Here is a 25,872-nt window from a genome sequence, read left to right on the forward strand (position 1 = left end):
GACCAAGACACGCCATGCCAAGACCAAGACACGCCATGCCAAGACCAAGACACGCCATGCCAAGACCAAGACACGCCATGCCAAGACCAAGACACGCCATGCCAAGACCAAGACTCGCCATGCCAAGACCAAGACTCTCCATGCCAAGACCAAGACCATGTTTTGTTTTAAGTCATGTTTTGTTTAGTTTCTGTCTTTTCACTCCCTTGTCTGGTCACCATAGCAACCATTAGTTTTCACCTGTCACGTCACGCACCTGTTTCACACACCCAGGACCAAGTCTTGACACCATCAGGACCACATCATCAGCAAAAAGCAGAGACCTAATCCTGCAGCCACCAAACCGGATCCCCTCAACGCCTTGACTGCACCTAGAAATTATGTCCATAAAAGTTATGAACAGAATCGGTGACAAAGGGCAGCCTTGGCGGAGTCCAACCCTCACTGGAAATGTGTCCGACTTACTGCCAGCAATGCGGACCAAGCTCTGACACTGATCGTACAGGGAGCGGACCGCCACAATCAGACAGTCCGATACCCCATACTCTCTGAGCACTCCCCACAGGACTTCCCGAGGGACACGGTCGAATGCCTTCTCCAAGTCCACAAAGCACATGTAGACTGGTTGGGCAAACTCACATGCACCCTCAAGGACCCTGCCGATAGTATAGAGCTGGTCCACAGTTCCACGACCAGGACGAAAACCACACTGTTCCTCCTGAATCCGAGGTTCGACTATCCGGCGTAGCCTCCTCTCCAGTACACCTGAATAGACCTTACCGGGAAGGCTGAGGAGACCCTTGCCAAGATTTACCATTTTATTCATAGAATAAAAATGTCCTTTAAAATTGACTTCGAAACAATGTCACAAAATAGTTGTATTTGTAAATAGAGACAGCATTAAATGTCTAACGTAGAGCAACGTTGCTGGTTGAGAAGTGACAAATTCAATGGTCGTATCATTGTCAGAACCCGACACTGATTAAACGTCGTCAAAAAGTATGTTGTTTCAACGTTACGTTTGAGTTGCTCCACGTCAGGACCTCATTCGACAAGTTCCCAACGTTGTTTCAATGTCTTGTGCCTGCCGGGTTATCATACCAACTGCCCAAAAGTCATTCACAATTGGCCTAATCAGAATCAGAATCATCTTTATTGGCCAAGTATGTAACTCACAAGGAGTTTGACTTGGTACCGGGCTGAAGAAACAAGGCAAAAGACAACGGCGAGAGAGCATAGTACCGTGGCATCCTAATCATTGTCAAGCTGTTTGTATGCTACGGTAAGCATCATTAGCACACAAGGGGTGTCCTAATTATTTCACATGATGACATGCTAAAATATCTATGCACAGCGATATAGGCGCTCCAAAAAATGCCACTTTAGGGTTTGCTTTTTGCTGACGCACAAGAACCAAACATTGGCACACAACAACAACAACACCAACATGTGCAGGCACTCACACGCACTCACACACAATGCACTGAGGTCTACCAGGAAGCAAAGCCTGGCCCGAGGCAATGTGAGACACAAATGGACTGACATCCGCTTCCTTTTTGTCTGTTTTTTGTGTCTCTTCCAGAGTAAGAAACACGCCAACAAGGTGCGTCTGTTTTACATGCTTCACCCGGAAGACGGGGGACCGCCTTCAAAGCGACTAAGGCCAGATAATCCGGTATGTTGTCACTCTGTCACTTCAACAGCGAAGGTGTCAATTAAATGTCAAGAAGCTTGTGCAGGACAGGACGTCATGCATGAACAGAAAAAAAATGATCCGGTTTATTTTCGAAAGAAAATATTCTGTGTTCAAGACGGATCATATTTTACACCTTGAAACGTCCAGTGGGCGGGGACAGACCTGACGTTTTTTTAGACGTTATTTCAAAATGCTGTTTCTGCAGGTCCAAAACAAAAAATACAGGCATAGCCTGGGACAGCTTTTTTTGTGGGTCTGGGTGAACTCTGAGAACATCCGAAGTAGGGATGTTCTGATGTCGATTAGTGTTGTCCCGATACCAATATTTTGGTACCGGTACTTTTAGGTATTTTTCTAAATAAACAGGACCACAAAAATAGCATTATTGGCTTTATTTTAACTAAAAAATCTTACGGTACGTTGAAGTTTCTTATTGCAAGTTTGTCCTTAAATAAAATAGTGAACATACAAAACAACTTGTCTTTTATTAGTAAGTAAACAAACTAAGACTCCTAATTAGTCTGCTGACATATGCAGTAATATATTGTGTCATTTATCATTCTATTATTTTGTCAACATTATTAAGGACAAGTGGTAGAAAATGAATTATTAATGTACTTGTTCATTTACTGTTAATATCTGCTTACTTTCTCTTTTAACATGTTCTATCTACACTTCTGTTAAAATGTAATAATCACTTATTCTTCTGTTGTCTGATACTTTACTTTAGTTTTGGATGATACCACAAATTTGGGTATCAATCCGATACCAAGTCGTTACATTGGTCATATTCAAAGTCCTCATGTGTCCAGGGACATATTTCCTGAGTTTATAAACATTATATAAATAAATTAAAAAAAACATACTGGTACTTTTCAGAGATGGTATAGTACCGAAAATTATTCATTAGTATCGCGGTACTATACTAATACTGGTATACCGTACAACCCTAATGTCGATACTGGTATTGGATTAAGCAAAGATACGGCACTTTTTGGAGGTATTGGTATCGGCAAGTACTTGTACATACAGTACATCTCCGATACCATACAAATATTTATGTTTTCAAAGAACCTTGAATCTACGACCTAAATAGAGCGCACACAAGCCGAGAAGTTTGCTAGCATGCTAATGTTGCTACACGGAAATGACTTATTCGCGGCAAACGGAAGACCAAAGTGGCTAGCGCAACCAAAGCAAAAATGTCGACAATATTACAAACTTGATCAGCCAACAAGTCGCACGGCAACACGCAAACTTTGCAATATCTGTGTTTCGAGGGGTGGGTGTCAGGTTCAAACACTGATGACATCTATTAAACAGGCGAGAAGCAAGGAATCATGCAGAGACAGAGTTAAATTTGGCTCAATTGAGGAGACACGTTTTTTAGGCTGTACTCTAGTTACAGATCCAAACTTCGCTCTAAAGTCTATCCCACGTGCTTCCTCTATTTATTTGGGAGGTCCCTGGTTACATCACTGAAGCTGTCGCTGAGGGAAGGGGGTGATCTCGACAGCTCCAGTTAGACACAAGCTATGATTATACAAGAAATGCAAATTTGTAGACATTGGTGATATTGCCTTGTCTCTGCTCTGTCTGCATCACGGCGGTGTTCGGCCTTGGCAGTCAGCAGGCCGTTCCTGACACTGATACGAGACTGGCTTGCAATCTTTTGGATTGCCAGCTTTGCACAGACAAAGAAAAATACCACTTCAGCACAATTGATAATAACTATAGCAATGGCCCTTAAGCATAAGAGTTGTGTGATAATATATACATAATTATTCTAACATTGGGATACATGTAGGATCTTTCAATACAAGCCACTCAATGAATTACTTGATAGCCCGCCATGCAGATGCAAAACAATGAAGTTACAGAGGCCAAAGCTAAAGGGGCGGGACAAAAACAACAAACCCTGACAGATTCATTCCAGGGGAAAGAAAGGTTTTCACGAGAATCACAACATGTGGTCAATAAACTAATCAAATTCATCGAATTCATAGAATTGGATGATCAACCATTCTCAGTGGTAGAGAATGTAGGATTTCCCCACTTAAAGGGGAACAGCACTTTTTGGGGAATTCGTTCACTATCATTGAAAGACATGACGACAGATGTTTTTTTTAATTTTTTTTATGTATTCTAAATAGAGATGTCCGATAATGGCTTTTTTGACGATATCGGATATTCCGATATTGTCCAACTCTTAATTACCGATTCCGATATCAACCGATACCGATATATACAGTCGTGGAATTAACACATTATTATGCCTAATTTTGTTGTGATGCCCTGCTGGATGCATTAAACAATGTAACAAGGTTTTCCAAAATAAATCCACTCAAGTTATGGGAAAAAATGCCATATTTATTATTGAAGTCACAAAGTGCATTATTTTTTTTTAACATGTCTCAAAACAGCAGCTTGGAATTTGGGACATGCTCTCCCTGAGAGAGCATGAGGAGGTTGAGGTGGGCGGGGTTGGGGGTGGGGGACTGTATATTGTAGCGTCCCGGAAGAGTTAGTGCTGCAAGGGGTTCTGGGTATTTGTTCTGTTGTGTTTATGTTGTGTTGCGGTGCGGATGTTTTCCCGAAATGTGTTTGTCATTCTTGTTTGGTGTGGGTTCACAGTGTGGCACATTTTTGTAACAGTGTTAAAGTTGTTTATACGGCCACCCTCAGTGTGACCTGTATGGCTGTTGACCGAGTATGCGTTGCATTCCCTTGTGTATGTGTAGAAGCCGCATATATCATGTGACAGGGGCCGGCACGCTGTTTGTATGGAGGAAAAGCAGACGTGACGACAGGTTGTAGAGGACGCTAAAGACAGTGCCTTTAAGGGACGCCCCCAATATTGTTGTCCGGGTGGAAATCGGGAGAAATTCGGGAGAATGGTTGCCCCGGGAGACTTTCGAGAGGGGCACTGAAAATCGGGAGGGTTGGCAAGTATGAGTATTAGCGGTGATTGCGGTATTACAGCCAAATTTGGCCCGCATTTTGAAACCGAAACCGATAATTTTCGATATTACATTTTAAAGCATTTATCGGCCGATAATATCGGCAGTCCGGTATTATCGGACATCCCTAATTCTAAATATTAAATAAAAGTCTGTGTACAGCGGAGACAATGAGAGCTCCACTATTTCGCGCATAAAATCCGATAAATAACCATCCAAAAAGCGCCAACAATACTTCATTTTTATTTTGTGATTTGAATGTTGAACAAAGGCCGCAGGAGGAGGATGAAGACCGTGCTGATGGCTCAATAGGTTACTTTATGCCGCTTTACAGGCGCTGTCTTTTGTTGAATTGTACACCTGCTGCCTATAGACCAATATATGTACAAATTAAAACGTGCCCAAAAAGGTGCGCTCTAAAGCCTGGGCGCCGTTTAAGCATTGGCACGGTTTCAAAAGAAACAATTTGACGCCGGTATTGGATCATATGTAAACGGTACCCATCTGATTTGCTTTGATGATCTTAAAGGAGTCCTTTTTTTTTTTGCAAAATCTACTTTTCTTACCTTAGTAGCTGTTTTTATGTAATTGCGATCCCCATACGTCCTGAAAATTTGAAATCAAACCATGGAAGCATGGCGGTAACATTTATAAAACAATCTTGTCTTCTTCCAAACTTGCACCAAACGAGAGCTGTTTAGAATTTGAGACGATTGTGGCGTATTTTGCCTTAGTTTTGTCAGCCGATTTCTCCATATATGGCAGAAGTTTACCCGAAGAGCTTTGCGAGAGTCCGTCATTTTTAATTCAGCTGTAGTTCAAAGTTGTTGTCAATAAATCACATTATTTTTCTTGTAATCTCTTGTTGTGGGGCAGACTGTGCTACAATTCTCTGCTGTTGCCATTTTTTTATTTTTTATTTAGTAAATCTCAAATTTACATCGGTCAGTAGACTCGTTATGCCGCTAAAAACTACAACATGGCTGATGGGGTGGAGACGCAGTCGAAGGAGGCTTGGCCTGGAGGAGGGCTTTGGTACGTACAAAACCCAAAACCAGTGAAGTTGGCGCGTTGTGTAATTCGTAAATAAAAACAGAAGGAGATGGTGAAATCCCTAAATTCCTTACAATAGCTCGTTGAGAAACGTTGTTCTTAAACTGTTCGACAATTTGCTCACGCATTTGTTCACAAAGTGGTGACCCTCGCCCCATCCTTGTTTGTGAATGACTGAGCATATCATGGAAGCTGCTTTTATACCCAATCATGGCACCCACCTGTTCCCTATTAGCCTGTTCACTGGTCGATCGTCTTCGGCTTTGGGGCATTTTGTTGTGTCTTCTCAATGACAAGGGTGAGTCCATAACACGCTAAATGGCTGACTGAGGATTGCGTGAGTACGTTTGGTTTTGTGAATAACACCGCCCACAAAACGGCGCATTCTGAAGAGACAATCCGAAAGTGGCTTTATAAGCTGCACCCATTTTACATGGGTATTTTTTTTAGATCTAGTCTTTTTCGCCACTTGTGCCAGCTTATTTGAAACATGTGGCAGGCATCAAATTCCAAATGGGCTAATATTTGCAAAAAATTAAGTTTTCCAGTTCAAATGTTAAGTATTTTTTCTTTGCAGTCTATTCAATTGAATATAGGTTGAAAAGGATTTGCTAATCGTTGTATTCTGGTTTTATTTACAATTTACACAAAGTGCCAACTTCACTGGTTTTGGGTTTTATAAATAAGACCGCCCACTAAACGGCGCATTCTGAAGAGACAATCCGAAAGTGGCTTGAAGATGGTCAATAAAACGACATTCATGCAACATTTTGAACGAAAAACCACAGTAACATGTTAGGAAGACCACAAGGAAGTGTTTTAAATGTAGAAAAAAAAATCAATATGTGACCCCTTCAGCGGGTCTATGCATGGAGGAAAACATTTGTTTCGCCTATGAACTGGCCTGTATAAATCTCAAGACCCAGATCTAAGGACGACTAGTCTTTTTTTTTTTCAAGGGTGAAATTGCAGTCTTTTTTATTTGGGTCAATATGGGATTTTCATGTGACAGGTTGATGCATGCGGTCGTCGCAGGTGAAAATGGGCCATCATGTCCTTGGTAGTGTCCTGCATTTAGGATACAAAGAACCTGATTCTATTCAGGCTAACCCACCAGGCCCATCTATTCACAGGTCTAAATGTGGCAACCGAGTGCTCATGGGAATTTGTGTGTTGTTTAATCAGTTGTGAGCGATTGTGTCGTTTTGGTGGGCCGTATAACTCTCCCCCGGAGGGACAATGCGGTCTCGCTGGTGCTTGTGGTGAGCTTTAGAGGCTGCCAAGTAGCTGTGTATCAGACAACTGCAGGCGATGGCTGGAGAGGGCAATGTTTTAAGAATGTGTGTGTGTGTGTGTGTGTGTGTGTGTGTGTGTGTGTGTGTGTGTGTGTGTGTGTGTGTGTGTGTGTGCGCGCGCGTGTGCGTGTGTGTGTGTTCTTGTATTTCTACCCTTCTTGAGACATCAACAAGGAAAAGTACCTTCCATATGAGGACCGGTGAACAAGTTAGGACCGAAATCATGGTCCCAATACTGAAAACCATTGCATCCAATAGAGAATGTCTCATTTGCACCCCTGGTGGTGAAATCTATCAAAATTAGGGCGGTCTCAAAAAGGAGGGATTTTTCAAATTGGCTTTGTGTCGGTTTTAAAAGTGCTCCCTCTATGGTCAACATATGAAATAACAAGTGTGTGTGAAAATTTGAAGTGCTCCCCCTCTGGCCAACATATGTAATAACAAGTGCGTGTAAGAAATTGAAGTGCGTCCCTTTTGGCATGACAAAATAAAAAATAATAAATATGTATACATAGACATACTGTAATAACTTGAAGTTAATAATAAAGATTTTTTTCTAAATAACTAAAAGCAGTCTTTTTCCTCACAATGTGTCGACTTTTTTCTTATAATTGGTAACAATTTCTCATATTATATCTGTTTCTGTAATATTGCAATATTTTCTCCTAAAATGATTACTTTTTAATGTAAAATTATTACTTTTCAATGCAAAACGATGACAGTTGTCATATAAAATTCTGACTTTTTTCACAATATTGCCATTTTTTTTGTTGTTCTTGTAAAATAGTGACATATTTGGAGTAAAATTATGACTTTGTCAGAATTGTGTGTGTGTGTTTTTGTATTTCTACCCTTCTTGATACATCAACAAGGGAAAGTATCTTCCATATGAGGACCGGTGAACAAGTTAGGACCGAAACCATGGTCCCAATACGGAAAACCATTGCATCTAATAGAGAATGTCTCATTTGCACCCCTGGTGGTGAAATCTATCAAAATTAGGGTGGTCCCAAAAAGGAGGGATTTTTTAAATTGACTATGTGTCGGTTTTAAAATTGCTCCCCCTATGGCCAACATATGTAATAACAAGTGTGTGTAAGAAATTGAAATGTGCCCCCTTTGGCCACAATTAATAAAAATAATTTAAAAAAATATGTATATAGAGACATACTGTAATAACTTGAAGTAAATAATGAAGATTAAAAAAAATAGAAACAAATAATTTAAAAAATAACTAAAAGCAGTGTTTTTCTCACAATGAAATTTCTTTTGTTCTTTCTGTCTCTGTGATATTGCAATATTTTCTCGTAAAATGATTACTTTTTAATAACAATTATTACTTTTTAATGCAAAATGGTGACATTTGTCATAAAATTATGACTTTTATCACAATATTGCCAATTTGTTTTTGATGTTCTTGTAAAATAGTGCCATTTTTTGAGTAAAATTATGACTTTGGTCATAATATTGCCAAGTAAAATTTTGCGGATATAATATCGCCAACAGGGCAGCACGGTGGAAGAGGGGTTAGTCGTCTGCCTCACAATACCAACATGCTGAGTAGTCTGGGGTTCAATCCCAGGCTCGGGATCTTTCTGTGTGGAGTTTGTATGTTCTCCCCGTGACTGCGTGGGTTCCCTCCGGGTACTCCGGCTTCCTCCCACCTCCAAAAACATGCACCTGGGGATAAGTTGATTGGCAACACTAAATTGGCTCTAGTGTGTGAATGTGAGTGAGAATGTTGTCTGTCTATCTGTGTTGGCCCTACGATGAGGTGGCGACTTGTCCAGGGTGTACCCCGCCTTCCGCCCGATTGTAGCTGAGATAGGCTCCAGCGCCCCCCACGACCCCGAAGGGAATAAGCGGTAGAAAATGGATAGATGAAAGGATGTAATATCGCCAACATTTTCAAGTTTTTTTCTAAAATTGTGACTTTTGTCGCGTAAAATTACGACTCTTTTCATAAAAATGCCAACATTTGAAGCTTTTCTTGTAAAATTGCGAGTGTTATTGAGGAAAATTCCAACTTTTATCATACTATTGGACAAATGTTCAGTTTTTCTTGTAAAATTTTGACTTGCGTTGAGTAAAATTATGACTTTTATTATAACGCTGCCAAAATTCTAAGTTTTTCTTGTGAAACTGTGACCCTTTTCTTGTGAAATTCCAACAAAGTTTTCATAACACGCTTTTTTATAATTGCATAGTTTATATATATTATTAATGTTGTAAATACACATCTTTATATATCTAGAAAGGGTAGTCCTAAAGAGGTAGGCATTTTTCGGCGGTCTCAAGAAGGTAAGAAATACAATTATAAATGTGTGTGTGTGTGTGTGTGTGTGTGTGTGTGTGTGTGTGTGTGTGTGTGTGTGTGTGTGTGTGTGTGTGTGTGTGTGTGTGTGTGTGTGTTCTTGTATTTCCACCCTTCTTGAGACATCAAGAAGGAAAAGTACCGTCCATATGAGGACCGTTGAACAAGTTAGGACCAAAATCATGGTCCCAATATGGAAAACCATTGCATCTAATTGAGAATGTCTCATTTGGTGAAATCTATCAAAATTAGGGTGGTCCCAAAAAGGAGGGATTTTTCAAATTGACTGTGTCGGTTTTAAAAATGCTCCCCCTCTGGTCAACATATGAAATAACAAGTGTGTGTACAAATTTGAAGTGGTCCCCCTCTGGCCAATATATGTAATAACAAGTGTGTGTAAGAAATTGAAATGCGCCCCCTTAGGCCAAAATTTATTTAAAAGAAATTAAATAAATATGTATATATAGAGACATACTGTAATAATGACGATTAAAAACCAATTACAAACAAAACATTAAAAAAATAAAAAAAATAACGAAAAGCGTACCTTTTTTATATTTGCATAATATGTATATATTATTAGTTTTACAAATACAAATCTTTATATATCTAGAAAGGGTGGTCCTAAAGAGGTAGGCATTTTTCGGAGGTCTCAAGAAGGTAACAAATACACGAGTGTGTGTGTGTGTGTGTGTGTGTGTGTGTGTGTGTGTGTGTGTGTGTGTGTGTGTGTGTGTGTGTGTGTGTGTGTGTGTGTGTGTGTGTGTGTGTGTGTGTGTGTGTGTGTGTGCACTGAAGACTGGCCATCGTGTAGCAGAGAGGAGTGTGTTAATGACTCGCAATATGTAAGCAGCAGCAATGGGAAGGAGATGGTTCGAAATGATGGCGTAAATGGATAAATTCACAGTATAATACTGTCTGCCTCGTTTATATGCCAAGCCTTTAAATTCCACATCACACACACACACACACACACACACACACACACACACACACACACACACACACACACACACACACACACACACACAGTGGACACAGCTGGTTGAAAAACAAATCAAACTGACCCATAAACTCTGGCATCACCACAGAAAGGTTACCCGGTTGTTATGCACCAGTTATCTCGGTTTGCAAACAAACCTGCGCCAATGCCTGATAAATATATCAATATTATCATAATCATGTGAATAATGCAAACGTTCAAGGTATGGAATAGGCTGAGTCCGCAGCTATCGTCTTCAAAGGAACATATTTGACGTGTCTTCATTTGAAGTGAATAAAAAGCAGCGAGGCAAAGACAAGAAGACTAATTTTATAGTTCCAAAAGAAAGGAAGCTGTCAAGAAATATTTGTAGACCAATAAAAAAAAGGCACAGATCCATAACCGGCTGTCAGTATTGCAGAGTCACTCTCCAGCTTCATGCAAGGACTATAAGAACTTTCTAGAACTACTTGGAAAAAAGTAGGACAACCCAAAAGGTGGGTGTGGCTTCAACGAAGCAATTGATTGATTGATTGAGAAGTTTATTGACATCCTAAATAATTTAATCCATATAATGCTTTAAAAAGGCAAATGGATGGCACAAAAAGCCAAAAGGCTTGTTTCCATTGTGGACCATTAAATATTCATCACATTTGATACATTCAATAATAAAAGATATATAACCTGTAACAAGTATATAAAAAATTACGTTAAAAATGGATAAATGATGTACATATACACAGTATAATTTGAAAAACAATATATACAAACAAGGGGGGAGGGGTGTATATACACTATGTACATGACACTATGTACATGACCATGCACATGTTGACTCCAAGAGTGTGCAAAACAAAATGAGAAAATATATATATACACTATAACCGCGTATAAACCCATTCGATAGTTAGCATAAATGTTAGCATTACTAGCAGTTTTATCAGAAATGGACAACACTCAACCACTCTCAGTGGTAGAGAATGTAGGATTGAGTAGCGACCTGGCTGTTAAAGTTAAGGAGTTTTGTGATTTCCGACTGTGAGGACACCACAGGGCTAGTGACAGTGTGTGTGTGCGTGTATATAAGTGTCCAGGTGCGTGTCCCTTTAAGAAGGCCGATCTGTCGTGGATCTCCACTCGGAGGTCATAATCAAAATGAGTCCCTCTACTTGATGGAAGTCACAAAAAAAAGCTGTACATTTGCCCAAGTGTCCAGGTGCGTGTCCCTTTAAGAAGCCCGACCTGCCTTGGATCTCCACCTGGGTGAGGAATTCAAAATTAGTCCCTCTATTTGCTGGAAGTCACACAAAAAAAGCTGTAAATTTGACTAAGTGTCTCGGTGCGTATCTCTTTAAGAAGCCCAACTTGTCTTGGATCTCCACCTGGGTAAGGAATTCAAAATTAGTCCCTCTATTTGCTGGAAATCACGAAAAAAAGCTGTAAATTTGACTAAGTGTCTAGGTGCGTGTCTCTTTAAGAAGCCCGACCTGCCTTGGATCTCCACCTGGGTGAGGAATTCAAAATTAGTCCCTCTACTAGCTGGAAGTCACACAAAAAAAGCTGTAAATTTGACTAAGTGTCTAGGTGCGTGTCCCTTTTAAGAAGCCTGACCTGCCTTGGATCTCCACCTGGGTCAGGAATTCAAAATTAGTCCCTCTACTTGCTGGAAGTCACCCAAAAAAGCTTTAAATATGACTAAGTGTCTAGTGTCTGCCTGGCGGCTGCAAATGACAGTTTAGCTTGTTGTTGTTGTTGTTTTGCCTCAGTTATTAAATAGAAAGTCGGTCCATCACGCCCTTGTTATGTGCGTTTGATATACAGTACTTTTTAGCGATTTATATTTTGTTGATGATATGCAAACATTTACTAAAATGTGGACTTTTTTTTAAGGCTGTTTACATTATTTCATATGGAGAAATGTGTTTCAATATACAAACTCATCTATTTATGAACTCTGTTCAAGAAACATTTCATACAGGCATTAAGGCAATGCAGGAGTTTTTATGGACAACACCACAAAAAACATAACAGTGGTCGAGCAATCCTAAAACAAAAAAAAAACAAAAAAATGTCCGACGAGGAAGTGGGTCAACTGGCTGGATACAAAAACCAAAGGAGGGAGGTGGCAATAAAAGACACTAAGGCAATAAACAATATTTAGGGGTGCATGGAGAACAGGAAATGCAAGACTGGTATTGGGTGTCAAAAGGTCCAGGATGCACCTTAGCTCATCTGGTGTGAGCGTCGGGTAATTAAATAATGCCTGGTGATAATGGCCAACATGTGTGCTAAGTGGAAGACAATGATCAAAGCATGAAAGGGGTGAAAACTGAATGAGTGACCACAACAAGCAGAACAGGTAGGTAGAATGCAACATCGTCTTTGTTTTCATGGCACTGTGAAATAAAAACTCTTTGAAAGTACAACACTGCTGAGATGAGCGAGATGAGCCCACCGCGTGTATATGCCAACCACTCTGCCAAGGATAGCTTTATATAGAATCAGGCTTCGCTACACATCTTGAAATAAATAACAGACACTGATAAATGTACGGGATTTATGCAGATCTCAAAAACACAACAGCAGGAACTAATAGGCAAAAAAAGTTGGTTTTGCATAATAGGTCGAAACAAAACACCAGATAATGTCTGCTAAAAAGGTGCCATTTTGTGGTCCTTATACACACACCATAATAATACCCGTATGTGGAAGCACAGTGCGCCTGACTATGGTAGCCGTAATGCGCCGACAATCCACCAAGCGGTGTGGCTTCGTAGCTGCTGGGATGAGCGAGATGAGCCCACGGCGTGCATATGTTAACCACTTTGCCAAGGATAGCTTTATATAAAATCAGGCTTCGCTACACATCTTGAAATAAATAACAGACACTCATAAATTTACGGGATTTATACAGATTTGAAAAACACAACAGCAGAAACTAATTGGCAAGAAAAGTTGGTTTTGCATAATAGGTCGAAACAAAACACCAGATAATATGTCTGCTAAAAAGGTGTCATTTTATGGTCCTTATACACACACCATAATAATACCCGTATGTGGAAGCACAGTGCGCCTGACTATGGTGGCCGTAATGCGCCGACAATCCACCAAGCGGTGTGACTTTATAGCTGCTGGGATGAGCGAGATGAGCCCACGGCGTGCATATGTTAACCACTTTGCCAAGGATAGCTTTATATAAAATCAGGCTTCGCTACACATCTTGAAATAAATAACAGACACTCATAAATTTACGGGATTTATGCAGATCTCAAAAACACAACAGCAGGAACTAATAGGCAAGAAAAAGTGGGTTTTGCATAATAGGTCGAAACAAAACACCAGATAATATGGCTGCTAAACAGGTGCCATTTTGTGGTCCTTAAACACACACCATAATAATACCCGTATGTGGAAGCACAGTGCGCCTGACTATGGTAGCCGTAATGCGCCGACAATCCACCGAGCGGTGTGGCTTTGTAGCTGCTGGGATGAGCGAGATGAGCCCACGGCGTGCATATGTTAACCACTTTGCCAAGGATAGCTTTATATAAAATCAGGCTTCGCTACACATCTTGAAATAAATAACAGACACTCATAAATTTACGGGATTTATGCAGATCTCAAAAACACAACAGTAGGAACTAATAGGCAAGAAAAAGTGGGTTTTGCATAATAGGTCGAAACAAAACACCAGATAATGTCTGCTAAAAAGGTGCCATTTTGTGGTCCTTATACACACACCATAATAATACCCGTATGTGGAAGCACAGTGCGCCTGACTATGGTAGCCGTAATGCGCCGACAATCCACCAAGCGTTGTGGCTTCGTAGCTTCTGGGATGAGCGAGATGAGCCCACGGCGTGCATATGTTAACCACTTTGCCAAGGATAGCTTTATATAAAATCAGGCTTCGCTACACATCTTGAAATAAATAACAGACACTCATAAATTTACGAGATTTATGCAGATCTCAAAAACACAACAGTAGGAACTAATAGGCAAGAAAAAGTGGGTTTGGCATAATAGGTCGAAACAAAACACCAGAAAAGGTGTCTGCTAAAAAAGGTGCCATTTTGTGGTCCTTATACACACACCATAATAATACCCGTATGTGGAAGCACAGTGCGCCTGACTATGGTAGCCGTAATGCGCCGACAATCCACCGAGCGGTGTGGCTTCGTAGCTGCTGAGATGAGCAAGATGAGCCCACGGCGTGCATATGTTAACCACTTTGCCAAGGATAGCTTTATATAAAATCAGGCTTCGGTACATATCTTGAAATAAATAACAGACACTCATAAATGTACAGGATTAATGCAGATCTCAAAAACACAACAGCAGGAACTATTAGGCCAAAAAAATGTGGGTTTAGCATAATAGGTCGAAACAAAACACCAGAAAAGGTGTCTGCTAAAAAAGGTGCCATTTTGTGGTCCTTATACACACACCATAATAATACCCGTATGTGGAAGCACAATGCGCCTGACTATGGTGGCCGTAATGTGCCGACAATCCACCAAGCGGTGTGGCTTTGTAGCTGCACCGTGTGGATATATGCCAAATACTTTGCCAAGGATAGCTTTATATAAAATCAGGCTTCGCTACACATCTTAAAATAAAGCCTTGAACCCTGCCAACTATCTGTCAGTCGGCTATAAACGTGGGAGCTGTAACTTTGATCACTTTGTGTTTCTTTGCAAAGCAATGTGAGCCCCCAATGGTGACCTGCGGAGTCCACTTACACCAGAACACAGAAGTGGAAATATGGATTTACTAAACAAATCTCTTGATTTAGACCGTCTGTGATTTTTATTTTTATTTTATTTTTTTGCCATCTGTGATAAAAAAGCTGGACAGAAACATGCCATGCATGTGCTCCACACTTCCCACTCTCATTATAATGTCTTATTAAAAAAAAAACACATTCACTCATACACATAGAGTATATTGTAATATACAGTCGTGGTCAAAAGTTTACATACACTTGTAAAGAACATAATGTCATGGCCGTCTTAAATTTCCAATAATTTCTACAACTCTTATTTGTTTTGTGATAGAGTGATTGGAGCACATACTTGTTGATCACAAAAAACATTCATGAAGTTTGGTTCTTTTATGAATTTATTATGAGTCTACTGAAAATGTAACCAAATCTGCTGGGGTCAAAAGTATACATACAGCAATGTTAATATTTGGTTACATGTCCTTTGGCAAGTTTCACTGCAATAAGGCGCTTTTGGTAGCCATCCACAAGCTTCTGGCAAGCTTCTGCTTGAATTTTTGACCACTCATCTTAACAAAATTGGTGCAGTTCAGCTAAATGTGTTGGTTTTCTGACATGGACTTGTTTCTTCAGCATTGTCCACACGTTTAAGTCAGCACTTTGGGAAGGCCATTCTAAAACCTGAATTCTAGCCTGATTTAGCCATTCCTTTACCACTTTTGACGTGTGTTTGGGGTCATTGTCCTATTGGAACACCCAACTGCGCCCAAGACCCAACCTCCGGGCTGATGATTTTAGGTTGTCCTGAAGAATTTGGAGGTAATCCTCCTTTTTCATTGTCCCATTTACTCTCTGTAAAAGCACCAGTTCCATTGGCAGCAAAACAGGCCCAGAGCATAATACTACCACCACCACCATGCTTGACTGTAGGTACGGTGTTCCTGGGATTAAAGGCTTCACCTTTTCTCCTCCAAACATATTGCTGGGTATTGTGGCCAAACAGCTCAGTTTTTGTTTCATCTGACATCACATGGGCAAAGCTAAGACCTTCTGGAAGAAATAAGAGTTGTAGAAATTATTGGAAACTGAAGGCAGCCATGACATTATGTTATTTACAAGCATATGTAAACTTTTGACCAGAACGGTATATATATATACATATATATATACATACATATATATACAGCATATATGTCTATATCACACCTGTGTCTCCATCTGCCTTCCTAAGTGAGAAAGACATGACTCAGGCCCTTCTGGCTTTCACCTCATGTGGGCCACTAGATTAAACACACACACACACACACACACACACACACACACACACACACACACACACACTGTGAGAGCATTACGGTCAGCACTTTATTCACAACCTTTCCTCAAAGACATCACATTTATTGTTGTAGAACGCATCGCAGTTTACAAACACTTGTCAAGACATGACGTTATTTGCATTCCCTTTTTTTTTTTTTTACGCACCCGAGGGGAACTTTTGGCACATCTCTCGGCAGTGTGCTTTATCTGAGGAGTTGCATTGTTTATATTGCATACATACAAAGACAGCGCAATTAATTATCCTGTCCCGGCCGACTTGTGCAATGGCTTCGCTCTCGGGCTACATTCACGCCACAGCTGAAATCACGCCAAACTGCGCTGTTCACACTATCATGAAAAATACAGATATATATCACTTATGGACAAAAAAAAAAATAGACATTTGTTGATGACTTCACTTCATCGATCACCATTAACTTAAAAGCATCATAACTCTTCTTCTGTTCACCAACTTGGAAAAAACAATCAATTTGAATGATGCAACACCTCACATTCACTAAATGAGTTGGATGTTCCCAAATAAATCAATCTATCCTATTTCCACACATGCAAGTGAAGTCCCTGTTTACATGCACTCCCTCAAAATCAGGGGTGTCAAACTCATTTTAGATCGGGGGCCACATGGAGAAAAATCTACTCCCGAGTGGGCCGGGACTGGTAAAATCACGGCACGATAACTTAAAAACAAAGACAACTTCAGGTTGTTTTCTTTGTTTAAAAATAGAACAAGCACATTCTGAAATTGTACAAATCATAATGTTTTTTGTTTTTTTTAATATATATATATATATATATACTAACATGTTGCGGTTAATAAAGTTAAAAAGTTAAAGAAATTATTCTCTGCATTTGACCCATCTCCTTGTTCCACCCCCTGGGAGGTGAGGGGAGCAGTGAGCAGCAGCGGTGGCCGTGCCCGGGAATCATTTTTGGTGATTTAACCCCCAATTCCAACCCTTGATACTGAGTGCCAAGCAGGGAAGTAATGGGTCCCATTTTTATAGTCTTTGGTATGACTCGGCCGGGGATTGAACTCACGACCTACCGATCTCAGGGCGGACACTCTAACCACAAAACCACTGTAGTATTTTATCTTTATTTGTCGTTATTTATATTTTCTGTATTAAAATATGTGATAATGTTTATCAGTCAACTCATTGGTGTTCATTTTCAATCTATCAAGATACAAATGTTTTATCAAAATCAAATTACAGGATGTTGTTCATGTAGTTTGCTCATTTTCCTCGACTGGTGCACTAACATCATGTGGTTTATTTTGTACATATGTAGCATCATCTACAAAGATACAAATAATTGCTATTGCGACATCCAGTGGACACATTTAGAACAGCTGTTTCTTTCGTTCAAAAATTTCAGGGTAATTTTTATACTTAGCAAACTCTTCCCGCGGGCCGGATAAAAACCTGTTCGCGGGCCTGATCCGGCCCTCGGACCGTACGTTTGACACCCCTGCTCTAAATCGATGACGGGTCAAATGCTGTGTGCCTCTGATACACTAGAGGGCGACTGTGGTCAATTCAGCTTGTTTAGCAATGTGGGTAGAGTAAGAGAATGCTGTATTACCATATTTTTCGGACCATAGGGCGGCACCGGATTATAAAGCGCTCTGTAAAGCAAGTCTATTTTTATATAAAAGGCGCACCGGATTATAAGGCGCGTTAAAGGGGTCATACTATGATTTTTTTTCTACATTTAAAACACTTCCTTGTGATTGACATAACATGTAATGTGTCATGTTTTGTGGTCTGGATTATGTTTTGTTATTTTCTGCTCGTTTTGGACTCCATAGTTCCTGTTTTTGTGCACCCTTGTTTGTTCTAGTTTCCATGACGACTCCACTAGTTCCTGTTTGCGCTTCCTTGTTTGTTTTGTCACCATGGCGACTCATTAGACGGCGTGGCGCAGTGGAAGAATGGCTGTGCGCGACCCGAGGGTCCCTGGTTCAATACCCACCTAGTACCAACCTCGTCATGTCCGTTGTGTCCTGAGCAAGACACTTCACCCTTGCTCCTGATGGGTGCTGGTTAGCTGCCTTGCAAGGCAGCTCCCTCCATCAGTGTGTGAATGTGTGTGTGAATGGGTAAATGTGGAAGTAGTGTCAAAGCGCTTTGAGTACCTTGAAGGTAGAAAAGCGCTATACAAGTACAACCCATTTATCATTGATTTATTTACCTGCCTCATTTGTTTGGACTCACACACCTGTTCTAATCAAGAGACTATTATTTAAGCCTGTTTTTTCAGTTAGTCCTCCAGGCGACATTATTCTGTATCATGCTCTGTGCGGACTTGTTATTTGCTCTGTTCATGCCGTCGATTCACGCTCTGCCAAGTAAGTTTTTTCATGTCACAGTTAGCGTGTTTTTCATGTCCATAGTTTCTGCCTATGTGTTAGTTTTTGTTTCATACGCTTAGTTGTGCCTTCGCCTTGTGCGCCTTATGTTTGTACCCCTTTTGTAGTTTATAGTCAAGGATAAATCATGTTTTTACCTTGTCCGGTCAAGTCCGTTTGCATCCCGGGAAAACAATCCTCGCAGTAAGCTGCGTAAAGATCCTCGTCATGACATAATGGTGGTTCTTTGGTCAAAATGATGCATAGATTATGTTTTTCAAGCCGTCTCTTCAGGATTCGCCTTTTCGTGGGCGGTTTTATTTACGTGGCTCCACTTCGACAGGGTGTTTGTCCTACTGTCATCTTTTTTGTACCGGTCGTTTTTAGTGCTTCCATAGCGAGTCTGACAAAGATAAGTCAGAACTGTACGCTACTCTATATTAGAAATGGCAACAGTGGAGAATGAATGCCCCACAACAAGAGGACAGAAAAAAATCACTGCCGTTGTGTCCTTGGGCAGGACACTTCACCATTGCCCCCAGTGCCGCTCACACTGGGGAATAAATGATGGGTGGTGGTTTGAGGGCCCGTAGGCGTAAACTGGCAGCCACGCTTCCGTCAGTCTACCCCAGGGCAGCTGTGGCTACAAATGTAGCTTACCACCACCAGGTGTAAATGAATGATGGGTTCTCACTTCTCCGTGAAGCGCTTTGAGTGTCTTGAAAAGCGCTATATAAATCTAATCCGTTATTATTATTATTATTAAAAAGAAGGAGCTTATTAACGGACACTCATAAATTGACGGGATTTATGCATATCCCAAAAAAACGACAGCAAATACCAATAGATAAATAATAATGTTGTTGTTGTTTTTTTTACCAATGATTGTCACACACACACAAGGTGTGGCGAAATTATTCTCTGCATTTGACCCATCACCCTTGATCACCCCCTGGAAGGAGAGGGGAGCAGTGAGCAGCAGTGGTGGCTGCGCCCGGGAATAATTTTTGGTGATTTAACCCCCAATTCCAACCCTTGATGCTGAGTGCCAAGCATGGAGGTAATGGGTCCCATTTTTATAGTCTTTGGTATGACTTGGCCGGGGCTTCAACTAATAACCTACCGATCTTAGGGCGGACACTCTAACCACAAGGCCACTGAGTCGCTTCTGGTACCTGCTGGTCCGCCTTTGTAGTCCGTGCAGACGTCGATAAGCTTTTTTTCTCTATCTTCTTGTTATGGGACATTCATCCTCCTCTGTTGCCATTTCTAATATAAAGTAGTGTAAAGTTCTTACTTATATCTGTCAGTAAACTCGCCATGAAAGCGCTAAAACATACCGGTGTAGTGAGTTTACATTATTCACCCAAGAAGCTTTAGTTATTAGAAATCCGGTCGAACGGTTTTTCACGGGACCCATTACCTCTCTGCTTGGCACTCAGCTTCAAGGGTTGAAATTGGGGGTTAAATCACCAAAAATGATTCCCGGGTGCGGCACCGCTGCTGCTCACTGCTCCCCTCACCTCCCAGGGGGTGAACAAGGGGATGGGTCAAATGCAGAGGACAAATTTCCCCACACCTAGTGTGTGTGTGTGACTATCATTGGTACTTTAACTTTAACTTTACATGCAATTTTATAGATTGCACAAGTTATTTAGCACGTGTTATTTGGATCTGAGGAGCTCAGACACAAAGTGTTGCCGTGTGGTTGAGTAAAATCTATATGATTTGCCTGAGAAGCTGGACAGGACAAAAAATAAAATAAATAAATAAATACATTTAAATAAATAAATAAAAATAAAAGCTACTCAACCCATAATTGGGAAATAATTCGGAATTAGACGTTCAAAATGCAAGATAATTCGACAACTCTGGGTCATGTGGATTAAGATTCTGAAACATCTCACGTTGACTTTTTTTTCTTATTATTTTGGCCTCAATCGACCTCACGCCGTCCAACGGGAAGAGCACAAAAGGTATTTGGGCCGAGTGAAGGAAATGCCAATGTTTACTCAGTGTGAAATGTCATGCCTTGAGCTTTTTTGTGGCTCTTTGTGTTTGCGAGTGGAGGTGAAACGTGTTCTCCAAAGCGGGGAAAGTAGGTCGTAAAGGTGCTCGCACATGACAGCCAGTTGGGGAGAGAGAGAGGGGTTACATCTTTCCCTCTATCTCGTCGGTGCATGCACACGCCATCCACCTGCGCATGAGTGGCAAGAGGAAGCCAAACGCCATTTATTATTCCGCCCTGCTATATTTGCATCACCCCGTTTCCTCTGTTTAATTTACACTCTGGCGTCAAATGAGCGCGCGTGTATATTTAGCGGCGATGTCTCCCACGGTGCTGAACGCAGCTCGGTGAACGCAGGGGCGCACACAGAGCCAAACAGAAAGAGAGACGGATAAACATGGCTAATTAGGGTTCTGTTGTTCGGGAAGAGACAGAATGTTCGGAGATAGGGGGATAACTGTACACATCTGTAAAGAGACAATATCCATATCAGTATCGACTTTTTAATCTCAGTATTCTCCTCTATGTGCTATCAACTTAACGACCAATAAAAACATGTTTGATGTTCCGGCGATGGGCCGTTTCTCGCCGCTTTGTTCATTTAGTTTTGACAAAGAGCAGGAAGCTGACAACTCTTTGCAGAAGATTAAATTTACAACATGTATATTGTCTAAAGCAAGGGTGTCCAACCTACGGCCCGCCGGCGCCTTCAATTTGGCCCGCGAGACGTCATGACCTTAAAAAAAGAAACCTCGACTTGGGAGATTTTTATTCATATCAGAAGTCAATCTACACGCTGCTCTGTCGCCATCTTATGGACAACAAGGGTGATTTGGGTCCATGGCCACATATCATGCTATGGGTGAGATTGAGCCCAGGATTAGTTTATATGACCCAATACAAATTTTAAATATTAAATGGACCACAATGGAAACAAGCCTTTTGGCTTTTTGTGCCATCCATTTGCCTTTTCAAAGCATTTCATGGATTCAATTATTTAAAATGTCAATAAACTTCTCAATCAATCAATCAAAACAACCTTCCCCAGTCATGGTCCCAAAAAAAAACTTTACACTGGTTTGAATGTAACTTAGATAATGGGCTTCAGTATGTAAAGTGCTTTGAGTCACGAAAGAAAATCACTACATACATATAATTCACTTCACTAACTTATTTATATGACCCAATGCATACAACCTTCCCTAGTCATGGTCCAACAAAAAAAAATCGAACAAACACAAAATGCCAACAGACATGGTCACATATAACACAATATAACACAATTTGTGGATATTACGAAACACGTCCGTGCACCATAAAATAAATCGGATTCACACCCATCTTATGGACAACATAGGTGATTCGGGTCCATAACCACTTGTCATGCTCTGGCAGAGATTTAGCGCATGATTTATTTATATGACCCAATGCAAACAACCTTCCCTGGTCATGGTCCCCCCCCCCAAAAAAATCGACACTGGTTTGAATGCAACTTAGATAATGGGCTTCAGTATGTAAAGTGCTTTGACTCACGAGAGAAAATCGCTATATAAATATAATTCACTTCACTAACTTATTTATGTGACCCAATGCAAACAACCTTCCCTAGTCATGGTCCAACAAAAAAAAATCGAACAAACACAAAATGCCAACAGACATGGTCACACATAACACAATATAACACAATTTGTGGCTATTACAAAACACATTCGTGCACCATAAAAAAATCTGATTCACACCCATCTTATGGACAGCATAGGTAATTCGGGTACGTGACCACTTGCCATGCTCTAGTTGAGGTTGAGTGCGGTGTAGCTCGGTTGGTAGAGCGGCTGTGCCAGCAACTTAAGGGTTCTAGGTTCAATCCCCACTTCTGCTATCCTAGTCACAGCTGTTGTGTCCTTGTGCAAGACACTTTATCCACCTGCTCCCAGTGCCACCCACACTGTCATGTCTGTGTGATCAGGTTTTATTTTTGGACTTTTTGTGCAGTTTTGTTTTGTCACCATAGTTACCCATTAGTTTCACCTGTCATGTCACGCACCTGTTTTGAGTCACGTACCTGTTGTTAATCATGTCCATAAGTATTTAAGTTCATTTATTTTCTGTTGTTCGTCCTGACGACCTCACACCACATTTATGCTCTGTTCATGCCTGATACTTCTTTTCATGTCAATTCCTCAAGCAACGACTTTTGTCCAAGCCAAGTAAGTTTTTGTTCCATATTTATAGTCTTTTTGGTTTCATAGTTTGTTCTCCGCCATTGTGCGTGTTTTTTGTCTGTACTTTTTTTGCTATAGTCTTTTGGTTTTATAGTTTATTCTCCGCTACTGTGCGCGCTTTCATTTATTCCTTTTTTTGATAATAATAAATCATGTACCTTCATTCCCGTCTCGCCCGTGCCAACTTTCCGTTGCATCCTGGAAAAGCAAACACCCAGGACCAAGTCTTGACACACACTGGTTTGAATGTAACTTAGATCATGAGTTTCACTATGTAAAGCCCTTTAAGTCACTACAGAAAATTTCTATATAAATATAATTCATTTCACTAATGTATTTATATGACCCACTGCAAACAACCTTCCCTAGTTATGGTCAAACACAATTTAAAATTGAAAAAAACACAAAAGCCCAACAGACATGGTCACACATAACACAATATAACACAATTTGTGGATATTATAAAACACATCATGTCATGCGCTGGCCGAGATTGAGCACATGATTTATTTATATGACCCAATGCAAACATCCTTCCCTAGTCATGATCCAAAAAATTAAATCGAACAAACACAAAATGCTAAAAAACATGGTCACACATAACACAATAAAACACAATTTGTGGATATGATAAAACACATCCGTGCACCATAAAAAAAAATCAGATTCACACCCATCTTATGGACAACATAGGTGATTCGGGTCCGTGACCACTTGTCATGCTTGTCAGATAGTGACAAAGAAGAAGCTTATCGACTACGGCATCGGCACGGACTACAGTGGCGGACGTGCGCACATTTTCAGGACTTATGCAGATCTCAAATACACATCAGCAGGTACCACAAGGTAAGAAAAGTTGCTTTTGCACAATATTGTGAAACAAAACGCCAGATAATATGTCTGCTAATGGGTGCCATTTAGCGGTCCTTATACACACACCATAGTATATCTCTGACTACGGTAGCCGTAATGGGCCGACAATCCATCAAGACGTGCGGCTTCAAAGTCATACTAAAACATTGTGTTAGATTTTTGAGTGCCGTGTGTAATGTTCTTTATTTTCAATGGAACATTTAAAATGTTGGTGTTGTTTACTGGCGTCATATCGCAGTCGACGCGTATCTCTTATGTGTGACTGCCATCTACTAGTCACACTTATCATTACACCATGTACCAAATAAAATTGCTTCGAGGTCGGTAAGGCGCACTGTCGATTTTTGAGAAAATTAAAGGATTTTAGGCGCGCCTTATAGTCCGAAAAATACGGTTGATAGGGTGTCCGCTGCAGTCACTCACACACACACACACACACACACACACAAACAACTTATTTGAAACGTTCCACGCTCTGTCACAAAATCCCTGGTGAGCGTCAGTGTCGCCGCCAACCATTTCTTTCAAGTACGCTTTGCCATCTAAGTCACGGCCATCAATGCGCCCTTTTTGCTGTTGTTTGCTTTCCAGTGTTTTGATAGGTGCATCCGCACATTCTCCCCCAGATGATGTTGGAAGAACAAGAAGCACGCACCCGTGGGAGGGGAGATAAAGTGGGCGAAGTCGGGGCGGGAGAAAGAGCAACCGGATGATAACAAGCCAGAAGAATGAGTAGCGTTAGGAGAGAATAGAAAGATATGCTAATAAACACCCAGAATGGATGTATATGCAAAATGGAGGGAGGGATGAAAAAAGACGTGTCTTTGTGGGGCCCCGTGGCTCCCATGACATCAGCATGAATAAAGATGGCAGTGGGACAAATTTAGACTAAAGATACACTAAAACAAGCCTTTTCTCACGTGATACATCAATGACTGGTAGTGGCGGCGCTCCGTTTTTGGACGTGCCGTATTAATAGGGTGAAATTAAAATGTCTTAAATCCAAGGGGATGAAATTTAATGGAACACCAAACAGATAGTTTGTGTGTTTGCTCAGAGATATGAACAATTAGGGGAACATTGATAGTAACTAGGCTTGTCCCAGTACCAATATGTTACTATCAAAATGTATTTTTATACGTTTCTAAATAAAGGGGACCATCATATAGTACATTAAACATATGTTTCTTATTGCAAGTTTGTCCTTAAATAAAATAGTGAACATACAAGACAACTTGTCTTTTAGTAGTAATTAAGCAAACAAAGGCTCCTAATTTAGCTACTGACATATGCAGTAACATATTGTGTCATTTCTCATTCTATTATGTTGTCAACATTATTAAGGACAAGCGGTAGAAAATGAATTATTAATCTACTTGTTAATATCTGCTTACTTTCTCTTTTAACATGTTCTATGTACACTTCTGTTAAAATGTAACAATCACTTATTCTTCTGTTGTTTGATACTTTACATTAGTTTTGGATGATACCATAAATGATATCAATCCGATACCAAGTAGTTACAGGATCATACATTGGTCATATTCAAAGTCCTCATGTGTGCAGGGACATATTTCTTGAGTTTATAAACATAGTATACATTTTAAAAAAAGGAAAATAGATTTTGTGACGATAAAAAAATATCGGTGTAATCCGGAGTAGTATCGACTATAGGGCTGCGAATCTTTGGGTGTCCCACAATTCGATTCAATATCGATTCTTGGGGTCACGATTCAATTATAAATAGATTTTTTTTTGTCGATTCAACGCGATTCTCGATTCAAAAATGATATTTTTCCGATTCAAAATGATTCTCTATTCATTCAATACATAGGATTTCAGCAGTATCTACCCCAGTCTGCTGACATGCAAGCAGAGTAGTAGATTTTTGTAAAAAGCTTTTATAATTGTAAAGGACAATGTTTTATCAACTGATTGCAATAATGTAAATTTGTTTTAACTATTGAATGAACCAAAAATATTGTGAAAATAAGCTTATGAGATGTGATGCAAGTGTTTTATTTTTATTTTTTTTATTTTTTATAAATGTCTAATGAT

General features: G+C 40.3%; 1 protein-coding gene across 1 annotated transcript in view; it reads left to right on the forward strand.

The window, feature by feature from the left end:
• LOC133596529 (zinc finger matrin-type protein 4) overlaps nucleotides 1–25,872 on the forward strand; it is a 241,779-nt gene that overhangs the window by 95,515 nt on the left and 120,392 nt on the right. Inside the window, exon 3 of the mRNA XM_061949414.2 lies at nucleotides 1,583–1,675. Coding sequence (XP_061805398.1) covers nucleotides 1,583–1,675 — 93 coding nt within the window. The remainder of the gene's footprint in view (nucleotides 1–1,582; nucleotides 1,676–25,872) is intronic.

The sequence above is a fragment of the Nerophis lumbriciformis genome, linkage group LG02 (genome assembly GCF_033978685.3).
Source record: "Nerophis lumbriciformis linkage group LG02, RoL_Nlum_v2.1, whole genome shotgun sequence".
NCBI classification, from domain to species: domain Eukaryota; kingdom Metazoa; phylum Chordata; class Actinopteri; order Syngnathiformes; family Syngnathidae; genus Nerophis; species Nerophis lumbriciformis.